This window comes from Sander lucioperca, chromosome 17, assembly GCF_008315115.2.
Source record: "Sander lucioperca isolate FBNREF2018 chromosome 17, SLUC_FBN_1.2, whole genome shotgun sequence".
Lineage (NCBI taxonomy): Eukaryota > Metazoa > Chordata > Actinopteri > Perciformes > Percidae > Sander > Sander lucioperca.
Genome location: NC_050189.1, coordinates 24,939,846 through 24,963,360, shown reverse-complemented (window position 1 = coordinate 24,963,360; position 23,515 = coordinate 24,939,846). Strand labels below are relative to the sequence as shown.

General features: G+C 41.6%; 1 protein-coding gene across 22 annotated transcripts in view; it reads left to right on the top strand.

Moving 5' to 3' along the window:
• Positions 1-574: 574 nt before the first annotated feature.
• The window catches only part of LOC116039909 (collagen alpha-1(XXV) chain), a 152,060-nt gene continuing 129,119 nt past the window's right edge, over positions 575-23,515 (top strand). For all 22 annotated transcript variants that reach the window (XM_035994043.1, XM_035994041.1, XM_035994038.1 and 19 more), the window contains exons 1-2: positions 575-987; positions 1,129-1,198. In XM_035994043.1, the coding sequence (XP_035849936.1) occupies positions 691-987; positions 1,129-1,198 (367 nt within the window). In that variant the 5' untranslated portion in view covers positions 575-690. The remainder of the gene's footprint in view (positions 988-1,128; positions 1,199-23,515) is intronic.

Below are 23,515 nucleotides of genomic sequence, written 5' to 3'. Positions count from 1 at the left end.
ATTATATTTGCTGTCTTGCAGTGCCCTTACAGTAAAACATATGTTTTACAAAATGCAACTAATTGCCTCTTTACGCAGCGTTCTGTTGGAGATCTGACAGGAATACAATATAACTGCACTTTATGTCAACTAATGGCAATTGTGCTCGACTGTAGGAGCGCAAAAGGAGCGGGTCAATAAATTATGTTAATCAGTCAGGGCAGATTGGAGGCGTGTTGTTGCCGTAATGAGGGGGAGCATGCCTGCACCGTGGAAAAGCTCCGAGTGGCAATGCTGAGTCCACTACACGCGCGTTGCCTTCGATTCCCCCCAGCCTCTCTTTCTACTTTATTGTGCATAATAGCAATTCCCTCTGCAGCAGGCTACTGTGCACAGGGCTCAGTGCAACAAGTTTTCAGGAGCCGTCAGTACAGGTAGACTTGATTTTGGCTGGAGCGGAGTGGCGCTCCACTCATCCTTCTGTCGCTGTCACCACAAGTCACTGTACGTAAACGCCGCGTCGTAGGCACACACACACACACACACACACACACACACACACACACACACACACACACACACACACACACACACACACACACACACACAAACACGCACGCACACTGCACAGAACAGAACAGTGTGCCATAAATTCGTGACTCTGCGCCAGATGCAGTTCGCTCCCAACAAGCGCGTGTAGGTGTAGTTAATATGGAGATCGCGGAGGCAAGAGGAGCATCTAAGTGCGTGGAAAAAATGGAGAAAGAAGTGGCGCCTCAGAAGCGACAACATTGCGGCACAACAGTGCTGAACATTATCTCGTCTTTGTGCTCAGTGGCGTCCATCGCCTTTTGCATTCTTCTGAGCATTAACACAGCTGATTTGAAGAACCGGGTTGTGGATTTGGAGAGTGGGAATGACGAGCACACCTTGATCCGAGCCCCTGGCTACTCCATGGATCATTTTAATTCATTGATTGAGCAAAGAGTGGATGAGCTCCTCTCACAGGTAAGATTGACTCTTGCACTTGCTTTTGCTAATTGTTTGTACGCTTTTACTTGTCCTTAAACTGACACAACCCCAATAGCCTACTTTTTATACAAGCATCATGTGCATATGAATGAAAATGGCATTCTTTTACAATTTCAGCGCTCCTATGAACATTTTGTCAAGATTCGGACTGCCAGACAAGCAGGACCTGAATGCAGCTGCCCTCCAGGTAAATTAAACTACTTTTCCCATAATGCATTCTGGACATGTGGTTGTCTGCAGGTGTGTGAGGTGTTGTGTTTTAAGCCTGCTTGTGTTTGACTCACACCAAAGTTGATGTTAGAATGAATGGAAGCCTTCTGAATCAGGTCCTTAGTTTATTTCATTGAAACTGATGCCATGTGACAGTTTGCCTGGATAGTGTTGATAGTTTGGGGGGGTGTCTGCTGTGAAGGATGCAGACAGCTGACTGGCCATTACACTTAACAGAAAGAAAGGTATTTAACAGCGACCTATACATAGAAGTGCTGAGAGGTTGTTTGACTTGTGTGATGTTGTCTGCTCACTTTTCCAATGTTGAAATTCACATTTCCCACCAGTAGATGGAAACATTTATTCCTTCAGTGTGGGTCAGCATTCTGATCATTTTGGGAGGCAGTCGAGGTCGGGCTAGTCAGTGCATCAGTGTGGTAGAGATGTTGCTTGAGGATGTTTCGAGGCAATGCTGCACAATTTGAGCTGTAAAATCAGTTTGTCTGACTTTGAAATCATACTATGACATTTACTATTGTGCATCACTGGCAGAAGTTGTTGGGAGAAATCAGTCAATGCTGCTTCTCAATATGTGATTGACAGGTCCAGTAAGAATGAGAAAATCAAGACGAAAGTCTTGCATCTTCATTTATTGTATCTTATAGCATTTTCAATCTGGTGTGGGTCAAAGGAATAGCATCTGTTGAATGAAAACCATGCATCTCCAAAGTTGATGATTTTAAATTTGTCAGATAATGGGTTGAGAAAACTTTTCCACTTATTACGCTAAATAAACCATTTAGAAAATCTGAAAACAGGGATGTTTTCCTTAACTCATGAACAGTTCAAATGTCGGAGATACTTGTTTTTCATGGGACACAAATTCATATGGTAATTTCTTTAAGATATTTATATTTGAAACATTTGCTCCTCTTCATGATTTGTGCAGTTTTTCATGTCCACAATTCTTTAAAAAAAAAAAAAGTCTGCCACTGACAATCCCCGGTTCCCAGAATATCAAAGGCTTGTCAAACAGGCTCCTCAGCCCCTCTCAATTCGGTTAAAAGGAGTCCATGAAATCAGAATGAAGTGTACTGTCTTGCCTTTGTAAATAACACGTTATTGGCAGTGAATCGTGCTCTCAATGAGGCACATGTGAACATTACTGTTGTTTCTGGTAGACTGCTGCAGCCTGTGTAACTGCAGTGCACTGGGTAGGCTACATGCTGCAGGAAACTGACATGTTTTCACAACTTTTGAAAGTCCGATGCAGAGGGACCTGTCCGTATGACAGCCTCAGTCAACTCCAGCTGGGAATGTAATACAGTAAGTGTGAACATACTGTAGGTGACCTCTCTGGAAAGGGCATGGTTGTGACATTGTGCAGAGTAGCCTTTGCGGTTTCGATTTTTGGATGGGCAATCCAGGTGGCGGAAAGCATCTGTGCTGCAGGAATGAAGTGTCCTTGGGCAGGATGCTAAATCCTTACAAAGGCCAGGGACGGTTCTGTTGTTAACCCTAATCTCTCTGTTGGTGGGGTGTGGGGTGGGGGGTACACACATACAGCAACACAATCAAAGCATTAGTATCATAATCAGACATAGGTGAAAGCGGAAACAAGACATGTGAAAGTATGAAATGAATGCCAAATATTTTTTTTTAGTTTTCAAAAGTGGTTTATCAATTGCGAATGAGTCATCTGCTGAGTGGAAATGCCTGAATTAATGAGCCACAAGTACTGAAAGTATTAACCATAATGAGACTCTCACAATCATGCTGCTCTCTGTTCTCAATCCCTATCATATGTCTGCTATTTGTTTTTCTTCCACCACATCTCTGTAAAGGGCAGAAATAAAACAATGAAAACATTTCGCATCAAATGAAGCGCGGCGATGCTAAAACCAAGGCGGCACTGAGCTGGCACTCAAATGCTTTATGTCCAGTACTTATTCCAATTTTCTTTATGTTTTAACTATGGTTACATAGAAACACATACATCATTAGTATGCTTTGAATTATATAGTGTATTTAATATTGTAACATTCATGCAGCTTAAGTGTATTACTGTACACATGCAACTTCTACCATACTTTGTTAATGCTTTAGTTTGGAGTGGGCTTTTTCAGGCCACATATCTTTATATGAATGCTGAATGGGTTCACTGAATATTTATCCTCTCTTCTGTCTGGGAGACAGCCTGTGGCACAGTCGCTCAGATGTGGTTCCTTTTTTTTTTTTTTTTTTTTTTTCTTTGAGGGGAGGACCGTAATGTGCTTTTCACAGTCTTCACTTTATTGCTGTCAAGGAAGATGGAGTGGTTGCAAAGAGAGAGCAATGGTCCATATAGCTTTAGGATATTTTATAGGTTGTTTCTGAATCATCGGAAGTTTGTCCCGTCTTTTATCAGAGAAAGTCATGAACTTAAAGTATATTTTATTCATGTTGATATAATTCTTGGTTAATGAAGGTAACGGTTTTTTTTTTCTGGTGCCATTTGTCATTCTAACATTATCTGATATTGCTGTCATTTAGCACTCAGTTATTATCTTCTGAGTGACTAAAAGCATTTTCAAGCCTTGGCTGTGATTGGGTTTTGGATCTGAGATAGTTTTTGGCTAGCGTCATGGCTCTAGGGATGCCAGTGTTGGCTGTTGGTTGGGCGGTCAACCAATTTGATCCAGACTGAAATATTTTGACAACTATTAGATGGATGGCCATGGAATGTTTTACAAACATTCACTGTGCTCAGAGAATTTATGTAACTGACTTTGGTCATCCCGTGACTTTTCTTCTGGCACTGCTAGCATGTTGATTTTTTGTTTTGTTTAAAAAAAAAAAAAAAAAAAAAAAAAAAAAAATTGTCTTAAGTAATGTCACTTGAGTCGGTGTCAGTTGGGGCTGAAGACTACAGGTTTAAAAATGGAAGACATCTGGTGGTGTGGAGTTGGTGTAAAGTAAGCTTGACAGACCTCTGAAGGCCGCACCTCATCTCTGCTTGAGGCTTGTGGCACGAGGCTACATTAGCCATGACTAGTATAACACACCTGAATCTGCTACTAAACTGTCGGCGGTTCGAGTTGAACTGTGGGTAATGTAGACGCCAGGTTTTTACAAGCGCCACGTTTTTCATGTTGAACCCTTATCAGTTTTTCTGGACTGCATCCTGAGTTTTCGCATCCCACATTTGGTGTAAATAGTCTTGGGTCTAAGGGGAAAATAAAACCTGTCAAACCAAGATGGTGTGAAATATCTGAAGTCACACCCACTCAGTGTGCCACACCGTGAAGCAAGTCTAATAATTGTTTCAACATTAGCGGAAAGTTTTGTTTTTCATTTTTGTGTACCTTCTCCTCCCCTGGGATCTTCATTCCAAGCAGGGCCTGTTGTTTAATGGGACTATAATAAAATGTGCAGTCAGCAAGCACTGGTGCTTTGCTCTTTCCCTGTTTACTCACCCAAACACCTCAAACGCCCCCTCCCCTATTTCCCCCTTTCCCACTCTGCAGCATTTCTTGACGTTAACGCTTCAAAAAGCCCGGCAGCTAAACACCAACCCAAGTGCTCCTGAGAAAACATACAACTTGTAATATGCGGGACTTTGTTTTCCCCCCACTAAACACTCAACGCTGGTTATCACAGGCATGGGGGCAGCAGGGGGTCATATCAGCTGGCTGTTATGTTTTAAGATTTCAAAATAAAACCAGAAGCAGATGCAGCAATATCAGTTTGTCTTGCTTAGTCACGTTCAGATTTGATTCACTTGAGCAGAGGCAAACCTACACACGTACGCACACACACACACACACACACACACACACACACACACACACACACACACACACACACACACACACACACACACACACACAGCCCACAATATTCTCAACCTAATCACTCCTTTTCAACTCCTTGTGGCCAAGCTGGGGTCCACTCCCCATTTTCGCCTCACAATGTGTGTAATCCCAGTGGCCTGATACAGTTACAGTTGTGCCAATCCCCTCAGATATCCTCAACTCGGTGGGCAACTGGTAATTAATCACTGAAAGATTTTGAATTTAGCCCTCTGTGTGGTTTGGGGCTGGGAGGTTCCCTAATGGCCATGTAATTACTGAGTGCTAGGTAAAGCTAAGCAGACTTCCAGGTAGCCACTGCGGCCAGCTGCTTTTGGTTAGGTGAGTCAGGTTAGGCTGCCTTTGTGAGTGACTGAGGCCGTAGACAAAAGCTGGAGCCTGGGAAGCCTCGCCTGGAGGCAACGGAGAATAGGCAATAATGCTTTTGATTGTTGCCAAATAGCTTAAAATGGTATCTACATGTAAATCATGAGCATAATGTACTGTACTCGTATTATGCATGAAAAGCTTGACTCATTCAGCTCAGCTTTTGCATCAGTACCAATAAATTAACATGACGTGATTTATCACGATGAATCATCAGAAGTGGTGCATTTGCTCTAATTTTCTATTCTCACACAAGGTTTATTCTAAAGGGCAGGATGCTGGAAATAGCACAGATGGTCTCTTTATACCTTTTGACACAGCAGGTTTTATGGCAGATGATGGGGCATGCCAGCCGAAAGCACTTGTAATGACTGTGGGGTTTGAAAGGGTGGCACACTTTTTCTCCTTTTACTATACATTAACCTGAGGGGACACTTTGAATGGAGAGGAGATGGCATGATTTTTATATGTGATTGTCACACTGGAGATTGAAGTACCTCAGGCTAGGAGAATAGGGACAGGGCCAAAGGAATGGAGGAGAATGAATTGAAACACTCGTGCCTTATGGTCCGTCTCATGTGTCCTTGAACATTTCCTGGCGGTGATCCTCCGATCATCATTTTGTGTGGAATAAAGTAGGAAGTTTGGAGATCCTGTCTTGGCAGCTTCCATGGTTACTACTTGGAGTTGAATGAAGGGGTTTCCATCACCACAACATAACGGCACACACCCCACAAATGAATAAAATAATTGTCTCCCATTTTTATGTAACATGCATTTGCTCCAATAATAGGCTGCGTTCGTTAGAGAATAAATGGTTTCCCTTTAGGGTTCATTGCACGTTCTGCATCATCAAAGCATCATGTTGGACAATGACATTCAAACTGTTAGAGGTGGAGCAAAATTATTCCAGTGTGGTTTTGTGCCTTTTTAAGATAGTGCTTCAATAAGCTCTTTGTCAATGGATGTCACTCAAGTTGTTTGATTACAGTTGAATGGTTTCCTTGTTGGATGTGCTGCTGTAAAACGTCTTGAACCTCTATGTATCTACTGGGGCATGATGTTTGAGGGAAGGTCTGATTCTTTGCAGCACATCCATTTTGTAGTTTTCTCATGTAGATGCTGTCTTTTTTACTCCTGTGTGGAAGCAAATTTGTTGTTTAAATATTGAGAGAAAGAATTAAGAAGCATGATTAGTAGGCCTGTCGAGTATCTGAATGTCTGCAACTTCTTATGTCTTCAACTTTTTAAAGGGTCACTTTGGTGTGGGTGATAAAACATTACCCGTCCTTCCATTACCCTGTAACCTTCAGTGCATGAGGGGACTCATTGCTGTTGGTTCCCTTTGATACTCCTTCTCCCAGGATCCACTGCTCCTCTGTCAGAGCTGGGTGGCAAATCTTCCACAAAAGACGACTCATCTGCTGGGTGCCCTCTGACACTGGATTGAAAGTTCCAGTCATCCTCTTACTGAAGTCTCCTTTGTGATGGCTTAAATTCACCCTTCCCTTCCCTTAGCCCACATACTCATCCCTGACCCACCAATATTCAAAGAGACTTTAATAGACAAGGGGAACCTTTTCCTATGTGACACCCTTGTGGAACAGCTGGTCTACTGTTCAATATGGTGATATTTCTGTGAATGCAATGGCCACTAAAAATCTCACGGTTCACTTTTCAGTGGGTCCCTGTTATCTCAATCCCAATTGGAGATTCCCAATGGTTTCACATTGTTCCATTGACTTACAGGTGCTACCTTGTGAACATCGATGTAAAGATAGATGTAGGATTTAAAATACTTTAAAAAATGACTATGCATGTTTGTTTACAAGAAAACTCCGCAGGGCCCCTTTTTAATATATTGTATTTCTTTCCGAGCCAGTCTTACTGAAGGTACCCCGATGAAACTTTTGATATATTGTCAGTATTTCCTATATGTGAAGCATAATTGGCATGATGCTAGCAAAAAGGTCAAATGCAAACTAAATTGTACATGCTCTCTGATTTAGAACGCTATTAAGCCCCCAATGCCTGTCTCCATGAAACAATTCTTTTTTCATTCGTTTTGAATGTAAGAATAATTTTCCAGTGTCTGTCATCAATTTCAAATCACCAGTAAAGCACGACGATGCCAGCGTTCACCCGTGTCATGGAACTTCTGGGCTCCAGACAAGCAAAGACAGCTAGGGACCCCTGAGGCGCTCCCCACATGCTCTCCTACACCCCTCCCTCCCCACTGCCTGTGGCTTTGTGCCCCAGGCCTCTCAGCCCTAGCAGACATGGAGGATGGGGGGTTAAGGGCACAGATGCTGCTGCTCTGTACTCCATCAGCCTAATAGAAACAGGCACTACAAATAAAACAGGCTGGTGTGCAAAAAAATGAACCACTGGGGCATGCCACGGCAGGAAGCTATGCTTTTGCCAACGTGTGCCTGACATGCAAACTATGGTCAATATGGTCTTGCCACCATTCATGGGCATCCCTAAAAATATGTATTTCATTTTGAAAACAATGCATGGAGTTTGCTGAGTCTGTTTATTTTATAATATGTGTGTATGCATCATTTACTGTAAGTACACAGACTGAGGGCAGCATTAGCTTAGAGCTGTTCCATGTTATGTTCAGTTCTTAAGTCCAACGACTGCTTACCACCACGTAATTTTCATTTTGAGCCCAAACCTGCAAGGGAGTGTATGAAAATTATTTTTCATGTTTTGAGGTAGCCTTCAGACCCTCCAAATTATTAATATTTTCATTTCATCCTCCCCTTAAAAAATACAACACCTGTGGCCGGTTAGCTCAGTTGGTAGAGCATGTGCACATATATAGAGGTTCATTCCTCGATGCAGAAGGTCCAGGGTTTGAGTCCGACCTGTGACGGTTTTCCTGCATGTCTTCCCCCTCTCTTTTCCCTTTCATGTCTGAGCTGTCCTATCATTAAAGACAGAAATGCCCATTAAAAATCTTAAAAAAATAATAAAATTTTTTATTTTTAAAAAAAAAATAAAAATGCAACACCTTGCCCCAGATATCTTAAAATGGTACTGTAAAATAGTATAAAGTATTAGTATAAACGTAACCATTGACTACAAGGCAAAGCAAATTTAGATGACGTACCCAAATTAAAAAAAATTATCTTAATAGAACATACATTTCCTCAATTTGCACCATCAATTCTCACATTGGGAATGAAAATGAGCCCAATATATTGCCTATTATATGGCAAACAGATGTTGGCATCCCATTTACTAAATATTCCATCCATTCTCTATGTTTGAACCATGAGCAACTAAATGAACAGAAACACTGCATGTGTGAACTGGGCCCAGGCACCGGCTCTGGCTCGTGTTGATTGCATACGCTGGTGAAAAAAACTCAAGTCAACCCGCCTCACTCGCTTATAATATCCACATGTTTTGTGTTTCTCAACATGGGCATATCTGTATCAGGACTTTGAGACAGGACTGTTGTCCTCTGCATATTTCAAAATGCACCCTTATGACCCATGGTGAACATGAAAGCCACCTTTTTGATATAACCATTAGATCTCTTTTTTTTTTTTTCTTTCATATAATGAATCTCACAAGGAAAGTTGAAAAGTTAGCACAACAAAAAATCCTTACACCCCAAATCCTTTTCTACAGTCCCTAAGCACAAGTCCATCATCTACTGTAGATGGATTCTCTTTCTTTCTGAATTAAAATAGCAATTATTGTCTTTTGTTTAATTATCCAGGGTTTAAAGCGAGTTATATCAATCTACACCTAACACAGCATTGGCAGTTGTCCTTTTGGAGCATTTATTTATGGTGATTGCAAAACATTTACCAGCTCTAACAATTTGGAGTATCGTCTTTTCAATTTTCAGACCATTTAGTCTCAGAAATAACAAGAAAGCAATCCTTCAAGCTATCCAAATACAGCAGGGATTCAGGCAATTTCTCAAAGTGGAAAAAGTGATGGAGGCAAGCAGGGCTTGCCCAGCGGCTGGCCAGATGATATATACTTCCAGACTCCCCTGGGGCGCCACCAAGAGGTTGGACTCAAAGAAAACCAAACGTTCCAAACGGTTGGATCAGACTGTTGGTGTTTCCTGTCCACTGGGCCAAACACCAGTAGATGTCCACTGTGTTTATCAGTTAAGGGGACCCCCTCTCCCCCTTTCACTGTCCCCTTCCATGTTCAAGATGCAAGAATGTCTGTCTTGCTTGAGATCTTGTGGGCCCCTCCACCACCATTCACCAGCGGACTTTCTCTTCCTTCTCAAAGCTGTGCTAAATGTGACATGAAATATGAGTCATGCTGTAGATCTGAGAGGGTAATAAACACATCGAGCAAACATTTGAGACTATGTGCACTCACAAACACGCCTGTCACACACCCGCTGACACAACTATCACAAAATATGCACACATAACGCGGATGATCCCACACACATGTAGAGACACCAGTACCACAGAAACATGCAGCCATGCGTGACCTTCCCTCATTACAGCTTTTGTAACTTGATCTATTACCAGCGGCAAAGCTTTTTGATGATATTGTGGTTTGGTTAATTTTATTTTCTAAATTAAGAGCGGGCAAACGCATGAAAAAACTAGATTGAAGCAGTTCATTCTCAATTTTCTCAACAAGCTGTGATGTTAAAAATGCCGTACAATGCGGTTTTCTAATCAAGGCTTATGTAACGGTATTTTCCCCCCAATATTTATGAAAACGTTTTTGTCTTTCCCCTTTAGCATGTAATTAATCTAGAACATGCAGTTAAATAATCTGGCTCAAAAAAACAATACAGTGCCCGGGGAGGTGGCAACTTGCCAATTTAACATATCTGGGAATGTACACGCATGTACTGCATCTGTTTCAGTAAAGATGGATCGATATGCATGGAGTTGCCTCATGGTCTGGTCGTAGCACAGACAGCCTTGCTTTCAGGGGCCCCTCCCATTGTATCTGATGAAGAAGAGGATAGAAACAGCTGTGTAAGCCACAGTTAAGGCCTGGAAAACCCAGCGGTGAGACAGGCAACCCTATGCACTTTAATTTAATTGAGCGGTCATTTGATATGGTCCAAGCAGGCTAGACGGCTGGTTAAATTGTAATTTTTGACAGCTTGATAAACTGCGCTGATGCTCCGTATGACTGCTTGAAAATAGAGTTGTCTAATTTTTAGTCTTAGACGGAGGTACTAGTTTGGGACACTGTGGCATAATAATAATAATAATAATAATAATGTGAAATGCTGGTCTACTTTATTGCTGTTCTTTTATGGACCGGTTTAAAATTGTCAGAACTTTTAATAAACTGACCTGCTTTGGCCTGTCCTTACTTTGATTGAAGTAGCAATTCTATTATGATTATGTAAGACTAAGCACGCATTAGTAGGAGATATGAACTCATGAAATAATTGACCCTTTCCCTGAACAGTGATTGTACAATGCTAATCTTAGCAACAGTAATTAGGCACAGCAGGCCTGTCAAGGGTTGGATTTGTTTGTGATATTCGGTATTTTAAAACATTAGAGGCCTGTGTTTTATTAGATTAAGTGTGTTTTTCAGCTGTATAGACTGCATAAAATACGGACATAGTCTCTGTGACGTTACCCATATGTTTGTGAAGAGCCAAAATGAAGCTCAAAGTGGGCAGATCCCAGTGACTCCAGCCATCGCCATCTTGGCTTGTAAATGATATATGTGCAGTGCTTAAACCGAAAAATTGACAGGCATAGCAACAGTATCGGTCAATTGCAGCCAGCGAAAGGTCTTTGTGCTGCCTTAAAATAAATGTGTGTATTCAGTGTTCATACAAAAAACTAGTCACAAGAATTGAAATACTTATACCGATTTGAAGTTAAGGGTGGATTTTCCCCTGTTCCAGTGCACACTGTTGAAGAAAGATGATCTCAGTTGATAATGTCATTTATTTGGATTCATGCTGTTCACTCTGAGGACGATGAGTTTGTTGTGTGCATTCATGCGCTGGTGCGTGTTAGGTTTGAATGAATTAGGCATACTGAGTGGAAATGTTATGAGTTGTAAATCAGAATACCTCATACATATTTTATACATTTTCCTCTCAAACATGATGGTATAATGATCCTCTATGCTGAATGTAACATCCAAATGATGCACACACAGAAAAGTCAGTGAAGTTGCTTTTTAAAGTGTTTTACATTCTAGTGCTTTCTAGTACACAAATGCATTCATTTACATAAACATATTTTTTTAGGACATGACCCAAACTCTACATACAGATTACTTGTTTTTATATGGGTTTTATCTCAGCTATTGACTTTTTTGTGATAATACATCTGCTCCAGTGCCCTCGCACACAAAGTTAAGGCAACGTTTAGAGCACTGTTTGAGGAGTCATCTTGTCTGTTTTGTTAGATTTGTCATAGCACTGATATAGCTTCAGCTTAATATTCAGCTTATAACACACAGTGGCTGACAGTGTACTTCAGGTAGCAGAGCAGGGCATCCATTAATAGTGGGAAAAAGTCTCTTTGGGCAAAATGATCTGCCGATGTAATGTAATGGTGATAATGCTCTGAAACACAGACGCTGCAGTTGCCACTCTCTACCAATGAACATGACGTCTGCAAGGCCTAGTCTGGATCCAGGTTAATGAGGCATCTCCCATGAGCCCTGCTACTATCTCAAGCAGTTTCACATCTCTGGGGTTACTGAAATACAAAGTTAACTTCTCAACAAGGTTTGCAGTGTTGGTATGTTGGCTTAAGCTGGAAGTGCCATTCATTTCACACAGAGCAATGCACTTACCACGTGCCGTGTCAGCTGCGGGGCGCTTCAGGTAGAACATGCACCGGATAAATTCAACACATGCTGGAGATTCGATGCATATACTGTACCTGACCGGAAGTGTGGAAATATATTATGGTGTCCAAGTATATTTGAATGGTCTATTGTAGGTCCTGTATAATGCTAAATTAATCTATTTGTAGCACATAGGGCTGGGTATTATTCAAAAATGTTCGATACCAATACCGTGACTTTGATACAGGTTTCTGAACGATACTTTTTTCAATACCAATTTTATAAAATCCATTTTATCAAAAATAAATTACACATTACAGCACACATCTTTTTCTTTATTTTTTATTTCTACTACATGAACCCTGTCTCTGTGTGTAACTTACAGTTTTTCCTGCATGCCTCTACAACTGGTAACGTTAGACAGCCAATCAGCAGCATTATTAGATCTTGGTAGAAGCAAGCTGCATGCTTAGTGGCTCACTGACCCTGAGGAGATTTACTCCTTAGGTATTGAAATTTGTTATTGAATGACGAGGCATTTTTCGATATTCAATACTATAGAGGCAATTCGGTTGGTGCCTAAAAAGTATTGAATTCGGTACCCAGCCCCAGTAGCACATACATTGATTTGATGGCAGTTTTAGATTGTGACCTAGAGCGACCAAATTGCCCTCTGTGGCACTTGGTGATGGACAAATATAAATTATGCAAAGTCTGTTAACTGATTGGAGCCATCCCTGCTCCTTAAACTTTTAACGCACTGTAAATGTTTATGTCTCATAAGTATGCCGCACCCCCCCCCCCAAAGTGTTTTCACAGGCACACTAAGATGGTCACATAAAGATGGTGGGAAATTGACTGACTTTTTGCAAAGACACCGCACTACTGGGTGATTATGACTTAATCTAGAGGTGTGTTGTCAAGGTCATTTCTTATTGTCAATCTCTGAAAAAAAATGGTGGTAGGTGATCTTTTCTTCATAGCAGATAATAGTGAGCGTCCGCATGACTGATTGGAAGTGCTTCAGGTAGAATGATCTCTTTCTCAGTGTTAAACACCAAAAGATGAGTGGAGATGCATCACCATGCCCTTTCTTTTCAAAACAAAATCCCTCCTCAGCATTCTCCGTGCCTCTGCTGCTGCTGTTGACCACTAGAGGCTTTTTTTTTTTTTTTTTTAATAGCCATCGGAAAAAATTATAGAGAAGAGACATGACTTTACATGACGTACACCACAGCTGATTAAATATGACATGACATGCCAGTAGTTTGAACTTGCCACAGTATTTTTGGTGCCCAGGGTAAGATGGTGACCAGATTAGTATATTTTCCCCCATAGTGCCAAATGCATGTGTAATAGCAATTTAGAGAATATAGAAAATTTCATAAACATACTGACACCCAAATTGACTATTGGATTTCAGCCTCAGCATGTATTTTCTGTCAGCGTCAACATGCTTTTTCATTTCATGCAGTATAATAAATGAGAGGGAAAGTCTTGCACACGTGTGGCTTTGCAGTCAGATCCCCAGTGTGATAGACTTGATCGTGTACTTGTTATTCTTAAAGCAGTTATTCATGCACTATTGGCTATCCCACCTATGAACTTGGAGTCACTTTTTGAGGTGGAGGTCAGTTGGCAGGAGCTGGCAAAGCATCTGCGTTACTGCAAATGTCAGGTCCCAATAATATGAGGGTGTAGGTTTCGTCTGAGTGAGAGCAGGGAATAACACGACATAACTCAGTGCAACTCAAGATTTAAACCAAAGAAATACAGAGTCCCATAGGAGGTTATGTGCTCGCTTGCTTGTGAATGTCATACCCATAAATCTCCATCTTACCAGCCTGAGCTCCAGTTGCAGTTTAGGACAATGCTGCTGAGTTGAGTGACATGATATAGTTAATATAGCCAATCCCTGCTGAAGTGGATATTAAGGGAATGAGTGCAAAATCTTTTGGCTGTTCATCATAGTGTGAACACAATAAGATGGCTAAAATGTATATCGCCAACTGTTAAAATCTCACTAAAGTATGTGGTTGTGGCCTCTTGGTTGTCTTTGTGCTGGTGGTGGCAAGACGAAGTCAATGTGTCGGATATGAACACTGTAAGAAACAAATCTGTAGAAAAATGGATAATGTCCTGGCAGAAAATTACCAGTAATTTTTCTGTTAAGTTTACGGACATTTCTGTTAATAAAAAAAAATCTAAATACGGAAAAAGACCAGTGGAAAAATCATTACAGAAAATTCCTTCATTTTAACACAGTATATTAGCCTGTATTTCTACGGACTTTTTTAACAGTGAAGCTACCTCTGAGAGGTGCTGCCTGAGGCAGAGTGCAGTGCTGACAGAGGTCAGAGCTGCAAAGTTTAAGGTTGCAAACTGCCCCGCTGCATTGGGCATAATGTTTATACTAGCAGGCTTTGCTGAATGCAATCGTTTTGAAGAAGCCTACATAGCATGTGTACATTCAGTCATTATATGCAGAGTTGGATTGAGAACAGGGGTTCAATATGTTTCATTTGTGGTTACGCGCTGGCTTGTAAGAATAGCACACTGAGAGGCTGAGATGTGCTGCAAGTGCAAAGGGGCAACGTTCAAGGGCTTACAAGAGAAGAAAAATGGATTCATACTACATTTCTCTCTTTATAGTTTGCTGACACTCTGCTCCAGGTAAAGTGCTCCCTGTCGGGCTGTTCTCAGATTAGCGTGTGCTGGCCAAAGTCAACACAAGAGGAAGTGGAGAAATGACTTCCCTCATTCGCACCAAGACTGTTAATGCCTCACCAGATCTGGTGTCAGAGCAATCCGACAAGTCTGAGGAAGTAATTTATTTATTCTTTTATTTTGTTAATTTCTGTTGGTGTTATACTTCTAAAGTTAAATGTATACAAATAGGCTAATAGGTACAGAACCAATGCTGGAGGAGATAATGAAAATATTTTGAATAAAAGTTGATTGCACATTATGCAATCCTGAGCAAAGTCAAAGACAATTTTATGGCACAGGATCAGCATCTCTTTAAAATACTTTTGGCTGCAAGCAAACCATCAAACCAACTGTACTGCAGTTGTATTCACAAAATGTTGAACTATTTCTTTAAGACAACAATATGAACAAATAAAGGAGAATATACAGTAATATACATGCTTAAGATGTAATCCATTACTTGTGTTACTGAAGAAACATGTTACTGTACAATCAACCCACCAATTGTTCATGAAAATATCAATAAAACTAAAGTTTGGGAAAAGAAGAAAACAAAGTTCAGAGTTGTACATCCACAATACAGAGGCACACAACAGAAAGGTAATAACTGAAAATGAGGCAAATTGCTTGTAAAACAGGCTATGCAAAAGTCACCAAATCATCATCAACGCACTGCTTGTGTAGCCTGGCTGCGCCCTCCTACGTACTTCCGCTCAATTTTCATTTTCCTTCAGTACTCCGTCTGGGTTTGCGGTATAGTCTTGGGTTTTCTCCGGCCAAATATTTGGCGGTCCAATCAGCGAACAGAGGGAGTGGCTGAGAACGATGACGTTTAGGTCGTGACATGCGCTAGTTTGAGTAATATTTCCGCAATGGCGGCGGAGAAAGATGCGGTCCGTTGTGGCAACGCTGCCGAATATCCAGAAGTTAAAGCCCAAGCAAGAACAATCTTTGCTGAGTTGTGTTGGTGGCCATGATGTTGTGGCCCTCCTCCCCACGGGGTTCGGGAACAGTTTGATTTTCCAGTTCGCTCCATTAGTGGTGAAGGAGTTGGCTAAGGCTAACGCTAGCGATGCTAAGCCGATAGTTGTTGTCGTCTCCCCTCTTGTTAGCCTGGTCCTACCAGACAGTACGTAGGAGGGCGGAGCCAGGCTACCAGAGTGGCTCTGGGCAGATCCAATAGTTTTAAACTTCAACAGAGTACCCGCCTTCAAGGAAGTTAACACTTGTCAATGGAGAGTGGCCAGACTCTCTGTACAAATGAAATGTACGAGAGTCTGGTAGGACCAGGCTACTGCTTGCCACCTCTTGATGTCAAAATTGGGTCATGTTCAAGGCCCTTCCCAACCCACCCGTGGTTAATTGCCATGTGCTAAAGAATTTCCCATGTGCACACAAACCAGTCAAGTCTGGTGCGGCCTAATAATTGTTCACTCAAATCGCCTCTTTGTGCTGCTGTCTGCACTTGGGCTGCCAGGATTTTTTCCCCCCTTTTTGCACTCTTCAAATGAGATCTCCCCACGCTTGCAATGATGGCTCAGAGCGAGCCATTGCAAAAATATTCTCTAATTGACGGGGCTTATCTGTTCAAAAATCTATTCGCTCCCCTCCGCTACTGTCAGCCACCGCATAGAAGACCTGTGTAGCTGTTTGATTTCATCCAGGAGCAAAGTTGTCTTTTACAAGCAATCTATGACAGACATTTATCCCTTCCTCTACCAACGCAGCCCCTCCTCTGCTTCGTCCAATCGCCTCTTTATCCTGCGTAAAGGCTCTCTGCAATTTCAACGAGAGGAGAATGGGGAAGCAAGCTGTTTAGGGTCTACAGCTATTGACTTGATTTATCGACTGGGCCAGACAAAAAAGTGACTGAAATGAAGCAGCAATGACAAACATAGAAACTGACTGACTTTGTTTTAAGCGGAGCAGCCTGTGTGTGCTGCTGATATGGATTCCCCAATGAGAAGGTTTAGGTCACTGAATCCCTCTCAAACAGGCCTCAGAAAAAAAGACTTATTTGGATTTTTCTTTGCTTCAAAGTTGGAGGGAAAAAAAACAGGAAACAAACAGGGTTTTTAGCATGCTCTCTGCAAAATAGTTTTCTGTGACTCTTCAGAATGATGAATTATATAAATGTCTTTGGAGGCCACATTAAATGGTTCATGGAAATAGCAGGCCCTCTGAGAGTTTACTGTGCCTTCTCTGTATAGCGTGCTTTGATGATGGTAAATGGTACACTGTTTTATCTGCTGTGACAAAATGTCAAAGTCCTGCAAAGGATTCATCCTGAGTAATTTTCCCTGTGTTGGTGTGTTTTCTCTCCAGTGAGCCAGCAGTGTGTCAGTGTGACTTTAATGTTTGGTATTGTCTAGCGAGCTGGAATTTTACCTGCTCTCGCCTTATCCATTAGTAGCTTCTGAAACTCTAAACTGCCGCTGAGATGAAGCAGGTCAGGTTTTTGCCCTATATTGATGTATTAAAATATTGAATATGTCAGTTGGGTCTTGCTTGTTTGGGTGTGTGTAGGTGTGTATAGAAATTCAAGCTCAGGGCAGACACTGTTGGCATGGCTCCTAGTTTTTACCAAGAAAGCAGCCCCTGTCAGACTCTCAAAAACCCTGGGCTGGAGATGAAACAGAGAAGAGTGTGTGTTGGTGTCTATATGTATGTATGTACTGTGTATATGTGTGTGTACCTATGAGCCCTGTGCAGCTTGCCTGCGCCTCATACTGACATTTCCAACTGGTGCTGGTGTAAATAAGGCCGCCAACCACAGCAGGTGTGGGGAGTAGACCTGGGAGCAGGGGAGGTCTGCGTCCCTTCAACCCCAGGCCACGGTGAAATCGTCCAGGAGAAGTCAATATTTGCCCTTGGTATCAAAGCCGGCACTGTTTTTGTATCAAAAACCAGGCTGTACAGAAGCAAGCTTGTCCATGAATCCAGGAGATGTCTTGGATGCTATTATACAACAGTTGCACTGGTGTTGCACACTTGTCATATTTTGCGAAATTAGCATAAACTCTATTGGCTATGGATTTAGGACAAATAGTGTGTTGCCCCTTCACCGTAATTTGAATATTGTGGGAGTAGCGTTATTTGAACCATTTTCACTTTCTTGTCTCACGAAAACATTAGTGAACAGAACATTTAAAGCTGCACTAGTCAAGATTTGTATGTGTCAAATGGCACTATTACATTACAATGTGTAATGTGAAAGATATCACCCGGAGGTCTGATTTTCTGACCCTTTGGGATTATAGTGATGTTGCACATTCTCACATCTTAGCAGTTTCAAGCTAATTATATCATAACCGATATGATGGCCAAAACTTAAAAATACGTTAGAATGATCCTTTTTTTAGGTTTTGTTGCTACACCTCTTTGTCAACTTAACCTAAGCCAGTTTAATCACCTTTTATATAAAAATCTTAAGTTGTATCAATATCTTTTAATGGCTATCATAACCTCTTTTCTTGACCTATTTTCTCCGAGAAAACATACTTTTCAGTTTTCATACACAGAGCACACATTTTAATTTCAAGTCATTCACAGCAGACCAGACTGCACTGGTGTCTGGGTCCATCCCTCCCTGTCTCTTGAAAGTGTGTGGAAAAACACTTACATGGCCTTGCTTTGATTTGCAGTGTGTGCAGAGGGGTTTCCATCACAGCCTCTCTCATGTGGTCCGCTGCTCGTGCTCCTGTCTCCTCATTGAAACCATCCTCTCATGGCGCTCCAAGACAAGACTGTGTCTTGACTCTATCTCAGACCATCGCAGTGGATTTTCTTTTTCAGGTTTACACAATTGCAGTGAGCGAGTGTCTGTATATTTACTAAAGGAGGCACAGATTGGTTAGTAATATGCCTCTAGAAAAGCAAAGAGACACCAGTAAGAAAGGATTACACATCAGGGATAAAATATTACAGTATGTTGGAAAATGTAGCAGCACACAGATTCCTTAAGTAAACAGGCTCTCGAAAACCATTACTCAATTAAACAATTGTAAACAGACCACATGAGTCCATGAGTCACAGGCTTTGGTTAACACTTGGTGAGACACAGAGAGGTCCATCTTTTTTGTGCAACATTGGTTTTCACACACCTTCTTACATGCGAAGCGAATCAGCCACACTCAAGGTTTTAAGGTTCCACATTAGCGGGAGCTTGTGGTAAACAAGCCAAGCAGGGCACGGCTTGCCTGACTCTCCTGTGTTGCAGTCTTTTTTAGTGTCCTTTTATAACCTCCTTCCTTCCTCCTCACACTCCACAGTCTTCCGAGAGGCTGTGCAGGCACACTGGGGAGTAAGGAAGTCAGCATGCTTCATTAAGTGAATGTGGCGCACTACGCATGTCACTGAAAACAACAGAGGCTCTGTTCAGGAAAGAAATGACACTTAGAAATAATAATGAGCCAGAAGCTTCCTTTTAAGGAATGGCTGATGGTTACGAGGCCTCCAGCTGTGGTTCACAGATTTTTATTTTATATTAGCAAGCTGGAAGTGTTGAAAAAAGGCCTACTGCTTGTCATAAAGGGATGAATTGAACAGCATTTTTACTTATGTTATAATTAAGTTAACTTTATATGGTCTTTTTGGTGCGCACCCAAAAGGGAACACTTTTAATCCATTACTATTCAGTATGTAATTTCCGGATACAGTCAATCAAGCAAGTATTATATTATAGGCACACTGTTAATGTGAATTTTGGTGTATTGGGTATCATGTATGCATGTATGTATCAGCAAATATTTGAAGAATACTAGATCTCCCTGAAGAACAGGACAAACTTTAGCAATCGTAAAATATAGGATTAGCGTGTAGCTATAAGGCTGCCAAGATTGAGGATTAACACCTTTTACTAAAAATTAAGTGTTGGTAGGGATAGATGTCCACTAAGCTGACACAAGCCCACTGCTTATATTGGGAATGTAGTCCAGCTGTAAAAACTTGTCTTTAAAACTCGAGGCATGTGTTACTATAATACTACTATAATTGTCAGAGCTAGAGAAAGTGCATCAGCTTTATTATCACTTAAGATTTTTCAGGTGGAGTTGATCAGAGTGATGCTGACATTTTATCTAATTAGTTTATCGACAGAAAATAAAGTTTTTTGATAACCACAATTTTGATAACCTACAGATTGTATGAAGATCCCTGTGTGGAGGTTTCTTATAAAATCACAAAAGTTATGTTTGCATTCAGCATTTCTAACCAAAGGGCTAACAAAAAAACATAAACCATTGGACTTTGGACTATTTGTTTCTATTATTTTCTAGACTAAATTAACCAATTATTCAAAGAAAAACAAGATTGATTATTCAACAAAGCAAGTCATTGCAGCCATAATTCATTGAACTATAACAGAAATTATCCCACATTTAATTCATGTAAGAAATTGCTCCGAGATTGTAAATCAATGTCTAGTGATGAATTATGACGAGACCGAATGAATCCCCACAGACAGGTGCATGTCTGCGGCACCTTCAGGGTGGCTGTGCTGGGAGGGATTAGAGAAGGTGAGAGTGTTGGAGCTCCGCCGCAAGGCTTGTCCCAGCTGCTGCTGCTGTTTAGCCAAGAAAGCGCCAGCAAAACAGAAAACAGATGACTGAGAGAGGGGGGGAGCTGAAAAGGCTGGCTTGTGTGTTCCTTCTGTTCTTTGTCTGTGTTTACCCTTGAGGGGTGTCAATAGGATATGGCTACCATATTGCGCATTATATTACCCGTGTTGCAGCATGGCGTAGGTCCTCCATTTGTCCTGCTTTGCTAGTTATTGTATCATCAGTCAAGCCCAATACATGCTGTAAAATCCAATAATGACTCATCACCTACTTGTGTCATAGCTAACATGCTCAATGCACCCCTCTGCTCTGATGCACTTAAACCCAACAATACCAGGCTTGTGTAGCACTTTTTATTTGTGTCCCTATGAAACTACAGATTGCCTTTTATATAACACCTTGGAGAATGAAATCCTCAGTCTATCCTGCGAAAATATTTTAGTCCATCTTCTACTTAAACAATCATGCCTGTGGTCGCTGAGGACATTTTAACAGTCCACTCGCCTTGCAGCTGTGCAGTGGTCCATATCAAAGTGGCTGTGGCAAAGCCTGACAGCCTCAATTAGGACTTCTGTGCCACTTCAACTTTTACACTGGCTAAACTGGTTCCTGCCCTAATCTTGCAGGATCATGTTATGTTTTCTCTAAGGATTTTTCAAATGATTTTAATGTCATGGTAATTTTTTTTTTTTTGCTATCCCAAAGCCAAAAGCTTAATCTCCATATCCTTAGAGGTTCTACTCCACTGGCTACAGGATACTGTCTGGGTGTTTTTCTTTCACCATCCTGAAACAGCTTGAAGTGATAAATACCCAGGTTTGTGCAAGTGGTTTTGAGTTTCGGCAGCTATTGTAGATTTGGACACAAAAGAGAGCACTGCCCCATGATAGGTTTAATATAAAAATGTAGACTAAAAAATGTGAAAATGCCCTAAGATTTTTAATTGGTGCTACTGTTTGAAATATTTGACTTATGCCAAGATGAATGCAGGCTGGTGGCTGAGCTCCAGGTTGCACTGACCTAAGGTCACCACACACTTGTATACAGCTCTGTGGCTTCATGTCAGCCACTCAAATTTGACGAGATTTGCCAAAGACTGGACATGCATGCAGGCGGGTGGGCAGGCAGGCAGGCAGACAGGGAGACTCTGCTGTCTGGCACCACGTTTGATGACTCCCCAAGCTCATCTATCAATCGCCACCTTTCCAAATACTCAAGGCTCTTTGGAGATGCCACAGATACCACGCTCTGACGTCAACGCTGACAAACGGAAGGGGAAGTTGGGAAATGGCTACTCAGTTGTTTATGGTCTGGTGCCCTCAGAGTGGACAAGGCCTTTGACCTTAGAGAGCTGTCGTCAAAATTGCGAGGCGGGCAACAGAACAACACTAAGACTAAAATAGTAACAGGGAGGAGAAACATGAGATTTCTGCCCATCTGTTGCGATGCTTAAGTCCCAGAGAGATGGTGCTGAAAGAAATCTTAACAATACTATTTGGAGTATCTGCATTGTAAGACGTATCTGCACTGTACAGTATTATACAGATAGTTACACAGTTGTGCTTGTTGAAAGAGACGGTTGACGCATGAACCGGTCAAAGTTACTGGAAGGAGCCCACACGCTATAGTAACTGCTCCAAAAAGATTTGGGGAATGAGACGCATACCCAGCAATCCAACCTTTACATTTCTTGGAGTGTTGGTGAGGTGGCAAAGTGAGGTAGGACATTAGTCTCCAGCTGGCTTTAAAACCTGAAAACAACCCCGGTCAACGCTCCACACCAGGTCATTTCAATAAACACCAATGTCAAATTTGTACCTTTTTACAACTGCATTGGATAAACTGACTCTCTCTACGTACATTTTGAATTGTTCTGGCTGGTGCACACAATATATGGTTTCTTCAAATGGCCTTAAATAAGCAAACTACTACGAGATGCCAGTTTTTCTGTCTCCGTCAAGAAAGGCCAAGAGACATAAGTTTCATGGGTTATATAGAAGATGAAGTGTTATTTAGTTTTTTGCCTAAAACCAAAATAGAACGTTTGCCTTCTTTGAGCACATTTTCCTTGTTTTTTCCTTGTGAATGTGGTACAAACCTTGGCCTATAAAACATTTTGTAAATCTTGTGGAACCAGTTCATGTGCTATGCCTTGAAGCTGCAGGGACATGGATTATCTTCCTCCTCAGCAGTCCTGTCCCCCTACATCCTCTTTTTCTCGCTCTTAAGTTACGAGCACCGTCAGGCCAAAACACACTCTTGTACTATGGGATTGATGGGTGCCAGCGGCTGCCCCTTCTTCTGGGAAACATCCCCTTGAATGAAGGCTTGTGGTGAAATGTTTACAATGTGGGAACTATTAGCAACCTTCAGGGAGAAACAACCCAACGGGGTGTAATCAATACTTCTTTTGTTTGTTGAACCCACACACTCAACCCCCAGAGTCCTCAGCTATATGGCCCATGTTAAATTTTGCAGTGAGGCAGCTGCTTTGTGTATCTGATGTAGTGAAGTGTAATACTAGAGTTGCAAGAACATGTAAATGGGCTTAGCGATGGCGTTTAGCTTAGCGCTAGAACACGACTGTAACTCTGGAATGTACTAATCAGGTTCTTGTTACTAGCACCAGGCTAACTGGAAAGACTAACCGGAAAGGCAGTAACGTATGAAAGCTTCTAGGTCTATAATAACTATGTCCCCAGAGGCGAACTTTTCTGCAAATCCATCCTTTGCAATGGATGCCAGCAGGGAGTATTGGTGATAATGGAAGAGCTCAATGAGAAAACCTGTTGTGCAGAATGCCTGAATTAGTACCCTAAGTTAAGCGTGTATATTTCTGTATCCATCCCCATTTGCAACAGCTGTACATGTGTACAACATGCTACGTTTCCGTGTGGGGACATGTCATGTGGTAAAGACCCACCAAACCCTGTATACTGGGTCATTCAGCAACACCTGCTATTGGAATTTCAGGATCAACACTCATGCCAGCAGCTGATTCCCCCTTTTCGCTCAAATCCCAAATGTATCAGG